Source organism: Pituophis catenifer, unplaced genomic scaffold, assembly GCF_029215685.1.
Source record: "Pituophis catenifer annectens isolate HBS135680 unplaced genomic scaffold, rPitCat1.0.hap2 SCAF_4, whole genome shotgun sequence".
Lineage (NCBI taxonomy): Eukaryota > Metazoa > Chordata > Lepidosauria > Squamata > Colubridae > Pituophis > Pituophis catenifer.
This window is the reverse complement of record NW_027256884.1, coordinates 90,738,649-90,753,082: the sequence shown is the minus strand read 5'-3', so window position 1 is coordinate 90,753,082 and position 14,434 is coordinate 90,738,649. Positions and strand designations below refer to the sequence as shown.

The following is a 14,434-nucleotide window of genomic DNA, read 5'->3' as shown; positions in this document are numbered from 1 at the left end:
ACTTTTTTTTTTTAAATAAAAAATCCTGTACTGTAAAGTAGTGCCCTGAAAAAATCTACAATTAGTCCAAAAGTCTTTGTGAACTGATCCTTGCAAGGTAGAATTTTAGAGTAATAGCGAGATGTTCTCATGTGTCCTAGTAATTCCATGCATTTAATAGAAGTATGCAGGCTATTAATATTTTTCTGAAACTTTGTAATTCCTAGGAATTATAGTATGCCTACTACGTAGGTAAATGTAGCTTTTCATTTTGAAAACTTCCCTTAAATGGAACTTGAACATGAATAACCCTGCTTATTTATCTTGGAAAGCTGAACAATGTAAGAAATTATGTAACGTAACTTGGTGCTATAAAATAATCTAGAATTAATAAACAACATGCAAATTTTTATAGAAGGCAGGGTTTATACTTTTGATCAATTAATAATGAAAACATTGAATAGTATTTCCATTTTAAAGAACAAATATTATATTCCGTTAGTGATTAACCAATTCAATATGGATAGAAGACTGGGAATACAGTTAAATGCATCATCAGTTTAACGTTCTTGCATTGCCACAAGTAATCCAAGTCCAGTTCCCGTTGAATTCCGTTGACCCTTATCTAGCACCAATTTAGTGCTGACCATTAATTGACTAGATTCTTGTATAAAGGCTTGAATAAATCTTCTATGATGCAATCTTATGAATGGTCTGATTCTTTGCATCTGACAAAGTAGCTGATTCCAATGTAAGATAGTAGCTCAATAGGTTAAACAGAGCAACAGGATAAATTGATATTCCTATTAGTCTATATAATGGAAAGTATTGTTGACATCAATTCTAAAAATATCTACACACCTTAGATTACATTTTATGCAACAAAAAATATTTCAGATCTATTGAATTTCTTTGAAATTTCATCATGGTGAAGATTGTTTTATTTAAATGTTTATACAGTATCTTATAACAAGTCATTTTAGAAACAGTAATTAACATATTCAATTTTGAGACAAGTTCTTTTCAACTGTAGTCTTTATCGAAATTGACATTAGACAAAGAAACTAGACATTGCCATGCTGACAATTTTGACTATTTTTCCAACATTACACAAATAAATATATGGCCCCAACTATGTAATGGGCTGCAGAAATGACATTAGTAATACATCATCTACTAGCAGAGATTACATGTATAATTGCAATGAAATGCTTATGTACTCTTATTTACTGCATGTATATGTCAGTGTACATTCTGTATTTTTTAAAGTTTTTTTATAATTGTGTCCATTTTTTTAAAAAATAAATAAAACCTTCTAAAAGTTCTTTTAAAGCTGTATTACTAGGTATTGCTGTAGCCACATCTTATTGGTCATCTGAATAATCAATTTACTGCTGCTTTAAATGTGTGCCTCAGGCTTATGCGACAGGATTTTAATGAACTAAAATAGTGTCTGGTATCATACCTTGATATGCAACAAAATTAGAAAATACTAAACTGTCTTAAATGGTAGGGATTGGGTTATCTATAGACATGGATCGCAAAGAGCCACCTGGTTTTCAGAAGAACTCCAGAATAACACTGGAGAAAAATGAAGAATAAACTCAAATGAACACAAGTAACAACCTTTATTAATACCTAATAAAGGGAGTGAACTGTTATTTCTTTGCCCTTAACTTTTTTTTTTTTTTTGCAGAATGCCAACTAATGTCCTAATATGGTAACTTGTTATCTTCTGGGTAAGGAATAGTTATAGGAATTTTTGCAGCATTGATGTAAGGACTATTGTAGGCTGGATAAATTGGCTTGAATTCGTTGGGAGTGAAATGTATTATTATTATTAATTATTATTATTATTATTATTATTATTATTATTATTATTATTATTATTATTATTTTATTGTCATTGTACATGTATACACAGTATACCCATACAACGAAATTCACTTAACACCCAAAGACCAGGTCCAACACACATAATAATCCTCAAACACACTCTCACCTACCACAATTCCCCACCCCTAAACCACCCAAACATCCACACAACAGACCAAGTAATACTGTCCAACAGCTCACTGATGGTGGCCCTTTAGTTCATTGTTCAGTGCAATTACAGCTCTGGGATAAAAACTATTCAAAAAACATGTGGTCCGAGTTTTAATTGTTCTGTATCTTCTGCCAGAAGGCAACAGTCCAAAAAGATTGTAAGCAGGATGGGAAGAGTCTCTGAGAATGTTATGCAACTTCCTTAAACAGCGAGATTCGAAGATGTCATCCAGGGCTGGTAGCTGGAGCCCGATGATATTCTGGGCAGTTTTAATGATTCTCTGTAGAGCTTTTTTTTCTGCTAGAGAGATGCTCCCATACCATGCAAGAGTGCCGTATGTCAGGACACTCTCAATGGTGCTGCGATAGTAGGACAGAAATAGATGCTGAATAGATTTATCTTCCTGAGCATTTCTCAGGAAGTACAGCCTCTTCTGTGCCTTCTTCACAAGCATGTTAACATTCATAGTCCATGAGAGGTCCTTCGAGATATAAATGCCCAGAAATTTAAAACTACCAACCCTCTCCACCTCCTCACCATTTATGTAAAATGGTAAATGTATATCTCTCTTCCTCCTGAAGTCAATTATAAGTTCTTTAGTTTTTTTGGTTTTAAGTGTAAGATTATTTTCTTTACACCTTATTATTTTCTTTATTTATCTTAGGTGTCATAGGTTATCAGTAGTAGTTGCTTTTTTTAATCCCTGTATGCTACCCAGTCGTTGTGAGATGAGTGGTCATAAAAATCATTTAAATAAGCAGGAAGGGAAAGAATATTAAGTTGAGAGCAGGATATGCTAAAAAGTAAAAATGTGAACATAAATTATTCAAGACACACTAATTATTACACTTTAATTCAGGTGAGTTGTAACAAATACCACATTCCAGTTTCATTTGAAAATGGTTCTTGATTTCACATCTCACTGTAGATACTTTCTCAAAGGTTTTGCTTTTGAACAGTCAACTGTATTCCATAATTTTCTTTCCATTAAGCTTTTATATTTCCCTTTATGAATAGTTTCATTCAATCAACAATTTTGAGAATTCAACCAGGAGACAGTGATTCTGATAAAAAATTCTTATCAATGCCTCTTCATTAAATTTTAGGCAGTTCATAAGTCATTTTGGAACTTTCTGAGAAGCAATTGTTTCAAACCCTCAATTATAGTGAAAATATTTCTCCCATTTTATACAATTATAAATCTGTAAAGTACAAAATAATTCAGGGGTCCCCAATCCCCGGTCCGTGGCCCAGCACCTTGAGAACTGGGCTTTCCAAGCGGTGGGTGAGTGCACAAAGCTGCATTTGTGCAAGCAGTGTGCGCACGAAACCCCCCCTCCCCCGATTAACTGAGCCAGAAAGTTTGGGGACTGCTGGACTAATGCCAAGACTTTCATCAAGTTTACTTCACTATGAAAATGAGACAATTAAATATTTATAGAAAAGTATCTATTTATAAGCGTGTGTACACATATTACATATGTTTAATGTGTCAATCACACTATAGTGTGTGTGCGTGTGATTGACTCACATTATATATAATGTATAATGTATATATATTATGTGATTAATATATGTATACACGCTTATAGATATTTTCTTTACTGAATGGGGGTCATCCATATATTACGAAACAGAGACAACATGCTCATGACTATTTATTGCTACCGTTTTTGAAATCCACAATTTTCCTGATTTCAAAAAAGTTATTCAAAAAAGTAAATGCATAAAAATGCATTCTTAGAAGAGGGTTCCAGGAAAATCTAGATAATTCAGATGAAATGACTGATGGAAAAGGTTGTATTATATTACAGCACTGGAAGAAGAAATGTTCTTCCCTTTATTAACAAGTGCTTTGCAGATGAATTTTAATGTAGATAACATTTCTTCTTTCAATGATGTAATACAATACAACCTTTTCCATCAGTCATTTCATCTGAATTACCTAGATTTTCCTGCAACCTTCTTCTAAGAATGCATTTTTATGCTGCCCCAAATATTTTCTAGCACCTTTTCTCCCATTTTCACATTAAGCTTCTTAAATACGGGATATGAAATGGCACTTGACTAAAACCTGTGTTGAGACAAAAATCTTCACACACCTTATAAATTATATAGGAAATATAAAGTGATTTAGTTCTGTTCCTCGGTGTAATGTATAAAATGGCTGACTTTTATACTGCAACCCATATAATAGAACAGTTTTAAATGTTTTATGCATTATTTCTGAAAACATGTTTGAAATCATTATCTTGCAAATAAAATATGACTGGGTCAGCTGAAATAGGCTCGAAGAATAACAAACTTAACAATCATAATTCTTCATGAACTAATTCACATAATCACTCACTGTGGTATGTAGTTTCCTTCCTTGCCATATTTATGACCAAAAAAAATCAGTTGATGCACTAATTAGATGCCAGTACCAGTTTACATATTTGAGAGAAATGTTTTTTTATTCATCTTCATCTCATGGTTGTTTGCTAAAATGGGAAAGTCAAAACAGAGCTGGATGAGATTGCTCGAACATAGAAATATTTTCTTTTCCTAACATTCATTCAAATGAGATAATTATTTCCTAAGTAATAATTGCAGGAATAGAATAAACTCAGCTCATTATCACTGGCTGCAGGGGAGTGGCACTAAGCAATAAAGGAGTTTGAGACAACTCTGTCTAGAAAGAAGTGTTGGGAATGTGAGGTACTGGCTTACTATAAGGATTTGATATAAGGTACATATTGAGACATAAGTGTTTCAAACTTCTTTTACACTATGGGCTCTAAACTGAACAAAAGCCACAGTTTTTCAAATATATTTACTGATTTTGTTTATAGTTAAGGGAGCAGTAATAGTACTTCTAAGAATTTGTGTTTTATATGAATATTCCCAGGAATTATTTTTATACACCTTTATGTTTTTTTAAAGAAATTAAAGTTACTGTTTTCACCACAAAAAGTTGTTCTGTTGTCACCTGCACATATTTAATTATGTGTCCAAGAGGTATTTAAACTACTCTCCGTCCAACAAAGGGCTCCTGGTCCATTTTTAAACTTGAATTTCCGAGATTATCTGCCACCTTTTTCCTGTAGGATATTATCTGTTCCTTCTGAAATATCTTCAGGGATCTCAAGACTGGCTTCCCTAAACCAAGAAAAAGGCTTCAATATTCGTGGATAATAACAAACATAATTGTACATATATTTTTATAATGTCTAATATTAGAAAAGAATTTAAAAGCTGTCTCCAAAAAAGCCAATCTTTCCACATATAACTCAATATGAAGAGTAGATTTTGCTCCCAGACGACCCTCTCTTTAAATTGTAGATACTAGTAGTACTACATATTTCAGAAGAGGCATTCCCAGCTGCCGACCCTCTGTGAGGTCTCCCAGGAATTTTGTTCAGTTTTGCAAGACACTATGGAGGCCTCATATGGTCTCTTGAATGATGTCAGGGAGGCCTCAGGAAAGCCTTGTGTGTTGTGGTCCGCCAGCAGTCTGTGGAGCTGGCAGCAGAGTCGGACAGTGAGGAGGCTGGGGCGGAACATGGGCCAGTCCTGGAGTCTGGGGAAGGCTCAGACGAGGGCTCTGTGTCGGAGGCAGAGAAAGGGCCATCTGGGAGGTATGTGCTGCCTCCAGAGCCTCCAGAGTCAGACCTCAGGGAGGCAGAGGAACAGGGGGAGCCTGTTCCCAGTGTGCGCATGCGCAGAGCTGCCAGAAGGCAAGAACAGTTAAAACAAAAGGGATAACTCGGGAGTAGGGCTTGGAGATTATTGGCGCCTCCCATAAGACTTAAAAGAGGAGCAAAGGCACCTGGGCCTTTGCAGGAAGCAACGTTGATAATTCTATTCAGTTTAAAGTCTGAAGCTCTGTTTGATTCTGGACTCCATGTGGCTTTGCCAATTAGGTCTTTGGCAGCGTGTCAAGGGAGATAAAGGTGGGTGATTATCAGCCTTATCCCGAAGAACTCTTTACAACTATTTGGGACTCATTTGTGAATGAACAGAATTAATAGCTGTTAAAATAAAACAGCTTTTTGGGACTACTCATGTGTTTTACTGGCTCAGGAAGCCTAAGTCAGAACATTGTGAAAGGCCAGCAGCTGCCTTCTGGGCACAACTCAGCAGCAGAAGGAAGAAGTCAAAGAAGATCAGCTTGGGGTGGCAGAGGCAGTGGAGTACAGAGCAGTCAAAAAGATAGAGGTGGGGGAAATGGGGGAGGACAGTTGAAGTGAAGATAAGAGTGGCAAAGCAGGAGAAGCAAGAGGTCCTCAGCAGTGCAGTTCTCGTCTAAGCACACAACTGAGACTACCGGAAGTACCATCGCTAAGTGGTACAGTTATATGATATTTTGCTTAACAACCACTTTGTTTAATGATGGAAATTCTGGACCCAATTAGGAATTAACATTCCCAATTAGGAATGTTAAACCATGACTACCTGAACTGATAAGACCATTTTTTTTGCAACCTTGTCAAGTTTAAAATCAACCTTGTCAAGTTTATTTCCACTGCCTGCTGTATTACTTAAAGTTAATCATCAAGAATACTTATCTCACTTCAAAGAGTAACTACCTTATATAAGTTGTTAGTTAGGTACTTATGCTTATTCTATCAAAGACAAACAAATGGTTTGGCATAATTTACTTTGTAAAATATTTTTATCAACTGAACAAATGGAGCCGGAGTCAAAATATATAAATTCTTTAACAAAGTCATGCTACACATAGTATCACATTTGCATACTTGACTGCATACAAATATCAAGTCACATTATTGTAGAAGTAGCAAGGACCTGTGAGTTATGCAGACTGAGACCCAGCTTTTTCTTATATAAAGGAATAACTCTGGTTTCTTACCATTTTCCGATCTTTAATGCATGTAGCTCACTTTTCTTCCTTTTCTTTCTCTCAATAAAAGTTTCTCCAGCAACTTTTTGCAGTCCCATTAGTAATGTTCCCAGAGAGCCACTGCCAAAAAACACCAGAGGAAATAAATGTAGCTATGTGGGGCAAGCTACAAGCAGGAATTATGGTAATGAAAGGATCAGACAATAACTGCTAGGATTAAATCTCTGCCTCTTTCCTAAACCTTTTCCTTTTAAAAGGATTGTGGGAAATTAAGCCAAATTGTATAATCCATTATAAAAATCAAATCATCTTCATATACAATATTTTTCCTAAATCTCCATTTAAAATATTGAAACTACCCCATTAAATAATGAACTTTCTAAGCTAAAAGGCTGTCTCAGAATGAATGACCAATGAATCCTCTAGTTTAAAAATGCTTGATGTTATTTAAAATACAGTTTACACTGCTATCCATTTTAACACTGGTAGAAAAAAGATTATTTAACGAGACTGTGTAAGTTAAAAAAAAACTCTACAGAAGCAAAAAAGACAAACAAGTATGCCAGCATATTTATGAGAAAGAATTTTTTTTGTTTTGCAAAATTCAGCAAATTGTTACATGAAAGTTTAAATGTCATTCAAAATACATGAACTGAAAGGTAGCAATACAGATAACTGCTATGGTTTAACGCGTGTGCACTTTTTGAGCCACCTACCCCAAGACTCCTCCAATAACACTGCCTCCAATCAGACCTCTCAAGCCCAAGTTCATTCTGAATAAACTGCCGGTACAAGCTAGAAATAGAATACAATCAGACAAAGCAAGTTCAATCTCAGTACTCTAAGGTGCCTATTAAGTCATTTCTACTTCCTGCTTATCCTCATCTAGTCTAGTGAAATGTAACTCCAAGGCTGTACACATCATACATTCAATGCCAAATATCTACTTTTTACTAATCAGGGCAACATCTTCTGCAACAAACACTAAAGGCACAGATAGTATGCACCCATACACATCTATAGGGCTGTATGTATATCTTTAAAAGTTTCTCTTTATCTCTCCCTCTCCTTGTGTGTGTGTGTGTGTGTGTGTGTCTGTCTGTCTGTCTGTCTGTCTGTCTGTCTGTCTATAGTTGGATATGTATGGAAGAAATATTAGAATGTTGGTGTATACATATGGATGTCCTATCTCAATATATTATTCAATAGTGCAGCCATTACTTAAAAAACTTAGAACATGGCTTTTCTACCAAGCTTCTTTTAAAAAACTGTACAAACGTTTATGTAGTAAAAATGATTATACTGTTTCTACGTTTTTTTCTGCTAATATTACTTCCCATATTACAACTACTAACTGTAAAAAGTTGTCCCCAACAGCATATTCAGGTGGAAACGGCTAGCAGACCTCATTTCGGTGAAAAAGAAAATAGCACTTCCCTCCAGATGTATATATGAAGCAGCAGATTCCAGGATCAATTTGATGCTTCATTCTGTGTTAGGAAAATTCTGGACTCAATAGGTACATAGCGGAAATAATAAACAAACCTAAATTTCAACTCAGTTCATTACTATAATTGGGCATTAGAGAAGGTAACTATAAGTGTTAGATTTTCTTTTTCAGAAACCTGAAAAAAAAAAAGAACAACAACCAAGGAAAGCTGTAATATCTCATGATATCTTCTGCTATACTGTGTATGTGACTGTGTGGTACATACAACAATATGAAGGATTTATGGTTTTTCAGCATCCAGTATCCTTGAACATTGAAACTGAAAGTTGTAGTGAGTAATTTCAAAAATTTAAAGGTGTTGTCAGTAATATCTGGAAGCAATGTTACTTCAATTTACAAAGCAGTAAGTAAAAAAGTAAGAAAACACCATTCATTTCAGCATATAAATTATTACGGGATGCTTGCACAACTCAAGCTGAAATAAAAGCAGATTATGGAGAAGGCCACAATAAAATATTTGATTTATCTTATTAGTTACCAGATTTTTTTAGGAAACTTCAGTAGAACTTCGGCAGAGCCTTTCTATATCAAAGGGTTGCTGCAGTTTCCAAATAGCCAGTTTATACTCACAGAACATTTAGATCAAGATCTATGGGATATATATTTTTGAGTATCTGAATAACTCAAAATATAACACAGATCAAAAAATAACTCTGATGTTAATTTTCTCTTACCTCCAGCAATGGTATAGTGACCAAGGGTACTTTTATCACGATATACAGACAAGCCAGTATTCACTGTGCTGCAAGGAGAGAAATAATATGCAAGAAAGAAGAAGAAGGTTAGGAAAAAATTCTGAAAAGTCAAAACATTGGCTTGTTATTTTTCTGGCTAGGTATTTTTGTAATTTGCAAATAAAATACATATTTTCTTAAATGGTATGGTATGAAATATATAATTATATACTGTGTAATGTTTTACCTAAGAGTTCACATATCAATAAAAAAATCTATTTCTCACTGAACATATTTATGGCTTGAAGCATAATTCACAAGACATAGTAACTGTATTTTTCATCTTCATGAATATCTACCCAGAGGGAAGTTCATATATAATGTAGATCTTATTTGCGATAATGAATGTGAAATTCTACTTTGTGGATATGGAGTAATTTAGCAAAATGAGATAAGAATATTAAAATTTAATAATGATGGTTTTATTGTTTAATAATGCATTGCATTTCTATTTTCAAGAAGAAACATTGGACTTAACATGATCATGTTTCAAAGAAATATTAGGTAGAAAAAAAAGTTAAATATTAACAAATCCTATTTCCAAAATTGTCAGTTCCTCCTGAATTCAATCTTGAAGACTCTTCGCCAGTTTGCACATCTGCCCCCTTCATTCTATTTGTGTGTATATGATACTTGTTATCTAAGGTCCTGACACCATTAATTGCTGAGCTGGAACAGAACCTAAATAATGAGGCCACTTGCAAATAAGTATTTGCACTGGGAAGAAATCGGGCTATCTTCTAGGAAGCAAATGACTTAGGGCCAATTTGAAATGTAACCACTCTTTTTAGAAAGCTAACATTCTAGGACTGTGGAATCAGAAAACTGATTTGTACAAAGGATCTATAACAATGCCAGTCAGATCTCCAAGTGGTCTCTATATTCTCACAAAAGTAACACTTTTACAAATTTCTCTTGATTTTGGCAATCTTCTTTTATTTTTTCTTGGAAGAAAACTATAAGATAATTCTTTTTGGAAGCAGAAGACATAACCAAGCCCTGACTTTTACTTAGTTTTTAGTCTATTTTAATTTTATTTTTCTCTATAGTATATTTGAGAATAGAAATACGTTACTGAGAAACTAAAAGAGAATTAGAAATGCAGAAACAGTAGAAGAGACACAGTAACCATTTTGCATCTAATATTCATAAATTACAATATTATCCTAGAATTATAGGCTATTGTTGAATTGTAAGATCATGTATCATGAACACAGCCTCCTGTTCTTCTCCCATAGATAACAAAAAATACACTTACTTGAATATTGCCACAAAAGCAGCAACTCTCCAGCTCCACCGCCAACCATATCGAATGAATCCCCTGTTTGCTATACGTTGCATAGATTGCTTTGGAGAAAGTAAGCAAAAGTATATGATGTTAAGGCATTCTATATCCATTAGTAATGTGAACTCAAAGTACCGTGTTTCTCCAAAAACACAACCACCCCAATAATAAGCCCAACCCTAATTTTTTAGAGGTGGGCCTAATATTACCCCTACCCCGAAAATAAGCCCGGGGAATGGCCGTGGCCAGCATGAGTAGCGGCGCGGGGAGGGAGAATTGTCCAGCTGCAGCTACAGCCCGCTGGCTCCTTGGGCAGCGCAAATACCACTTTTGCCCTTCTCTTTTTGGGCATAGCACTTCTGCTTGTTGGGCCGCTTCTCCTAAGACAGCAGCTCTGCGGACAGCTGCTTTGCTTTTTCCCTCTTTTTGGGAGGTTCACAGAAGGCTTTTTGGCAAACGGGAGGAAAATGGGGAGGAGGATTTTCCTGCCTGCCATCCTACCCTCAGTCTGTGCTGAGGTCAAAGAATGGATGACAGGCAGGAAAATCCCCCTCCCCATTTTCGCCAAAAAGCCTCCAGTCCAAACATTGAAGGTTCAGAATGGAGGCGATGGTGTGTCCAGCTCACTGAGTCTGGCCTGCTGCACCTCAAAAAAAGTAAGACCGCCTCAATAATAAGCCCAAGTGCTCATTTTCAAGCCTAAAAGAAAATAAGACTCGGTCTTATTTTCAGAGAAACATGGTAGAAACCACACAAAAACTCTATAAATTCCATACACAACTTTCTGTTTTGTCTGTTTTGTAAAAGTAATGTATACCGTCCAAACTTCCATTACTGGAAGTTACATAATATTACATAAACCTGATCACTAAAAAGTTTTACTGTTAATTGTAAACTGAATTTAACACCATAAATAAACTAAGGTGCAAATAATGTATATATTAATGAATATTATCTATCTATCTATCTATCTATATCTATATATCTATATCTATATCTATATCATCTATATCTATATCTATATATATGTTTTCTGAGGTTTTCGCGGGTGTTTGTATGTAGGTCTTTGGTTATTCGGGTTTTCTCCCGCGTAAAATTGGAAGTGTCTTGGCGACGTTTTGACGAAGTCTCATTTGTCATCTTCAGACTGTTGTTTTCGGCTTCGTGCTCTAGAAGGACGAAGCTTAAAACACCAGCCTGAAGATGACGAATGAGACTTCGTCAAAACGTCGCCAAGACACTTCCAATTTTACACGGGAGAAAACCCGAATAACCAAAGACACACACACATATATGTATGTATGTATATATTATATATATATATATTAAATAATGTATTCTTTTAATATGTGATTTGCAAATTTTCACTCAAAAATGTCAGTGAAAATATATTGCATAAAATGTCCCTCTGTAGTGCTTGATTTCTCATTTTTGTTTCTCATATACAAGGCACCAAGTAACAAAAAAAGAAAGAAAACTATTTAAAGGATTACAGTTAAATGTCCGTTCTATTTTTGTCAAATATATGTGTCCATACCACAGCATCCAGCCGATTATGATAGAGTTGTCCTCCACATTGCTCAAAGTACTGTTTTTTGGCATTTACATATCCAGGTACACCGCCATAGACAAAGCCAACAATACCCGCTGTAAATGTTGCTTTAACGATATAGATAGATTCTTCTGGGTATTCCTGTTGTTCACTGCAAACAAAAAAAATGTTTCAGGAAACGTATTCAGAAACTGTTTAATGAAATTATCCATGTCCTTTGGAATAATAACTGCAGAGCGAGGCTGGGGTCTGATTTCGAAAAAAGGCATTTCATTCTTGAATTATACACGTTCCCTGCCGCCGCCCACTGGAGTTCTAAGGCTAAGGCTGTTCTCGGCTATGCACTCACTTTCGCCGAAAGAGCTCTCGAAGTCGTTCCCAGCCCGAGTCCGGGGACTCCAGCGAAGGTGCCGAGCCCTCCAGCGATCCGAACAGCTCAGGGACCGGAGCGGCGTTTTCTTTACCCAACCCTGTCAGCGGCCATTCCGTCCTCTCTCCCGGCCGCTCCATATTTGCCGGCACTTGCCCGGGAAGTCTTGGCGAGTTTCCCTTCTAAGCATTGACACCTCGAAAAGAAAAGAGCGCCGCTCTGTCGCAATGGAGGACGTAGTGCACCCTCTTCGTACCCCGTAGGAGAAACGAAGCGTAGAAAAAGAACCGGCGCTGAAAAGCGGGCGGTATTTTTATTTTTATTTTTTATCTTTAGAAATAGCATGGTTCCCGCACTGACTCTTTAAAATACAACAACGATGAAAGTCCTTCCGTCCTCCTCTCTCTCTCTTGCCTCCCCTCTCCCCTTTCTATCTGCCTGCGGTTAGAAATACGTCATTTTTTATCCTCGGTGCCATCTCTATTCTTTTTAATCGGAAAAAAATAAAACAAAAATACCCTTTATTCTTCCTTTTCTCATCAGCCAGGTCTTTGTTCTTAGCCTTTCAAACTTTTTCTGTCCAACACCGAAACTCCCTCCTTGCATCTGTGATTTCCGTAATTACATCTGGTCCCACTTTTCAACTTTTGAGTTCTACTGGTTAAATTTGTGTTACTGGTTTGACGCTGCATTTTCCACCCCCTCCACATCTCATCTCTGAGACGGGAATGCAGAACATCCTTCAAAAGGTTTTCTGCTTAATCAAGACTCAGTGGACAAAAATCTGTTGTTAACCAGTTTGTGAGCATTATATTGGAAAAGCTTAAAACATGTTTTGCCTCTTAATCCCATTCCAATACAGGTGAACAGCTTTTCATCAGTACTGCATCCTTTAAAATGTGTTGCATTTATGGTTGCAAGGATGTTACTTAGTTTGGTAATGAAACATCTGCAGAGAAACAACCCAGATCACAGAGCACCAAGACCCCCCCCCCCCCCTTCAACCCTGTGCACTCCACTTGCCAGGGAACTGATAGCTCACCACTCTGAGAAGATTGCCTGTCCTATTTTAAATTAATAAAATTTCTCCTAAATATAGTAGTGGTTGATTAATGCAGAAAATGTAACACAGATACCCAGAACTCATACAAGTTCAAAATGGAATAATTCTTTTGATTAATATACTTTCAACCATTAGCATAGTAATAGCCTGAAGCAACCTCTACATAAAGGTGGAAGATTAAAGCTGGAAAAGATGTTTAGGCTGTGTGCAAACCATCGACTCAGCGTGAAAGTCATAGCATTTGAATCCCAATGAAAAGTTCTTTAATGTTTAGGCCTAAAACCTAAACATTTTAGGTTTATTGTATTGTGTGGATCTAAATGGGACTCCCTTTTGGTTCTTTTAAACTCAGATCTGTTTTGTTATAAAATCTAACTAAAGGGATCCAAGATGGCATATGTATGAAATCTACCAAACATGAATGTGAAAGAGCTAAAACACTCAGAAAACACAAACCCATAGTGAAATAGATTAATTCTTTAATTTGAATTAATCTTTTGGACATTCGTGATGTTGCAACCATTAATACGAAGAAAAGAGAATAAGACGACTAGTACAGCCCAAGCCACTGTCCCCATCTCAGAAAAAAAATAAAAATATTTTTGCAAAAGATGCTGTATTCTACATCTGGGATTCCAAGTAAAGTATCCCACTGGCTAATATACTGCTCACTAATTATTATTTAATTAAAGCAGTAATTGATTAAACAGTATGTATGAAGAGAAACCTATGACTTATTACAACTTGTTTAAATAATAGGCCAGCCCTCCAGAGCTGGACAAAATAATAACAATTACAGGTAATCCTTGACTTACGACCACAATTAAACCCACAATTTCTGTTGTTATGCGAGACAGTTGTTAAGTGAGCTTTGACCCATTTTATGACCTTTCTTGCCACAGTTGTTAAATGAACCCCTACACTGTTAAGTTAGTAACATGGTTGCTAAGTGAATCTGACTTCCCCATTGACTTTGCTTCTCAGAAAGTCTCAAAAGGTGATCATGTGACCCCTGGGACACTGCAATTGTGATTAATCAGTTGCTAAG

At 35.9% G+C, this 14,434-nt stretch overlaps 1 protein-coding gene across 2 annotated transcripts; it reads right to left on the bottom strand.

Moving 5' to 3' along the window:
* Positions 1–4,018: 4,018 nt before the first annotated feature.
* On the bottom strand, positions 4,019–12,469 carry TIMMDC1 (translocase of inner mitochondrial membrane domain containing 1). Of its 2 annotated transcripts, XR_011600392.1 has the most exons (8): positions 12,303–12,463; positions 11,939–12,104; positions 10,375–10,463; positions 9,057–9,124; positions 7,589–7,667; positions 6,882–6,992; positions 4,974–5,167; positions 4,019–4,509 (listed from the first exon to the last, which is right to left on the bottom strand). XR_011600392.1 is itself a non-coding variant. In XM_070943717.1 (7 exons), exons 1-7 carry the CDS (start codon positions 12,461–12,463, stop codon positions 5,092–5,094), a joined length of 750 nt encoding a protein of 249 aa, XP_070799818.1. In that variant the 5' UTR covers positions 12,464–12,469; the 3' UTR covers positions 4,019–5,091. The 2 variants fall into 2 exon arrangements, 1 of the variants encoding a protein (XP_070799818.1); XM_070943717.1 differs by having other exon boundaries at positions 4,019–5,167; positions 12,303–12,469.
* Between the last annotated feature and the right edge of the window lie 1,965 nt (positions 12,470–14,434).

Excerpts from the sequence above, each read along its gene's own strand:
- TIMMDC1 (XM_070943717.1), bottom strand. The coding sequence starts at position 12,463 with ATGGAGCGGCCGGGAGAGAGGACGGAATGGCCGCTGACAGGGTTGGGT. Across the intron at positions 12,105-12,302 it reads CGAGAGCTCTTTCGGCGAAA|TGAACAACAGGAATACCCAG; the intron begins GTGAGTGCATAG and ends TTTTGTTTGCAG. Across the intron at positions 6,993-7,588 it reads GTTATTGGAGGAGTCTTGGG|TGGCTCTCTGGGAACATTAC; the intron begins GTAGGTGGCTCA and ends GTTTTTTGGCAG.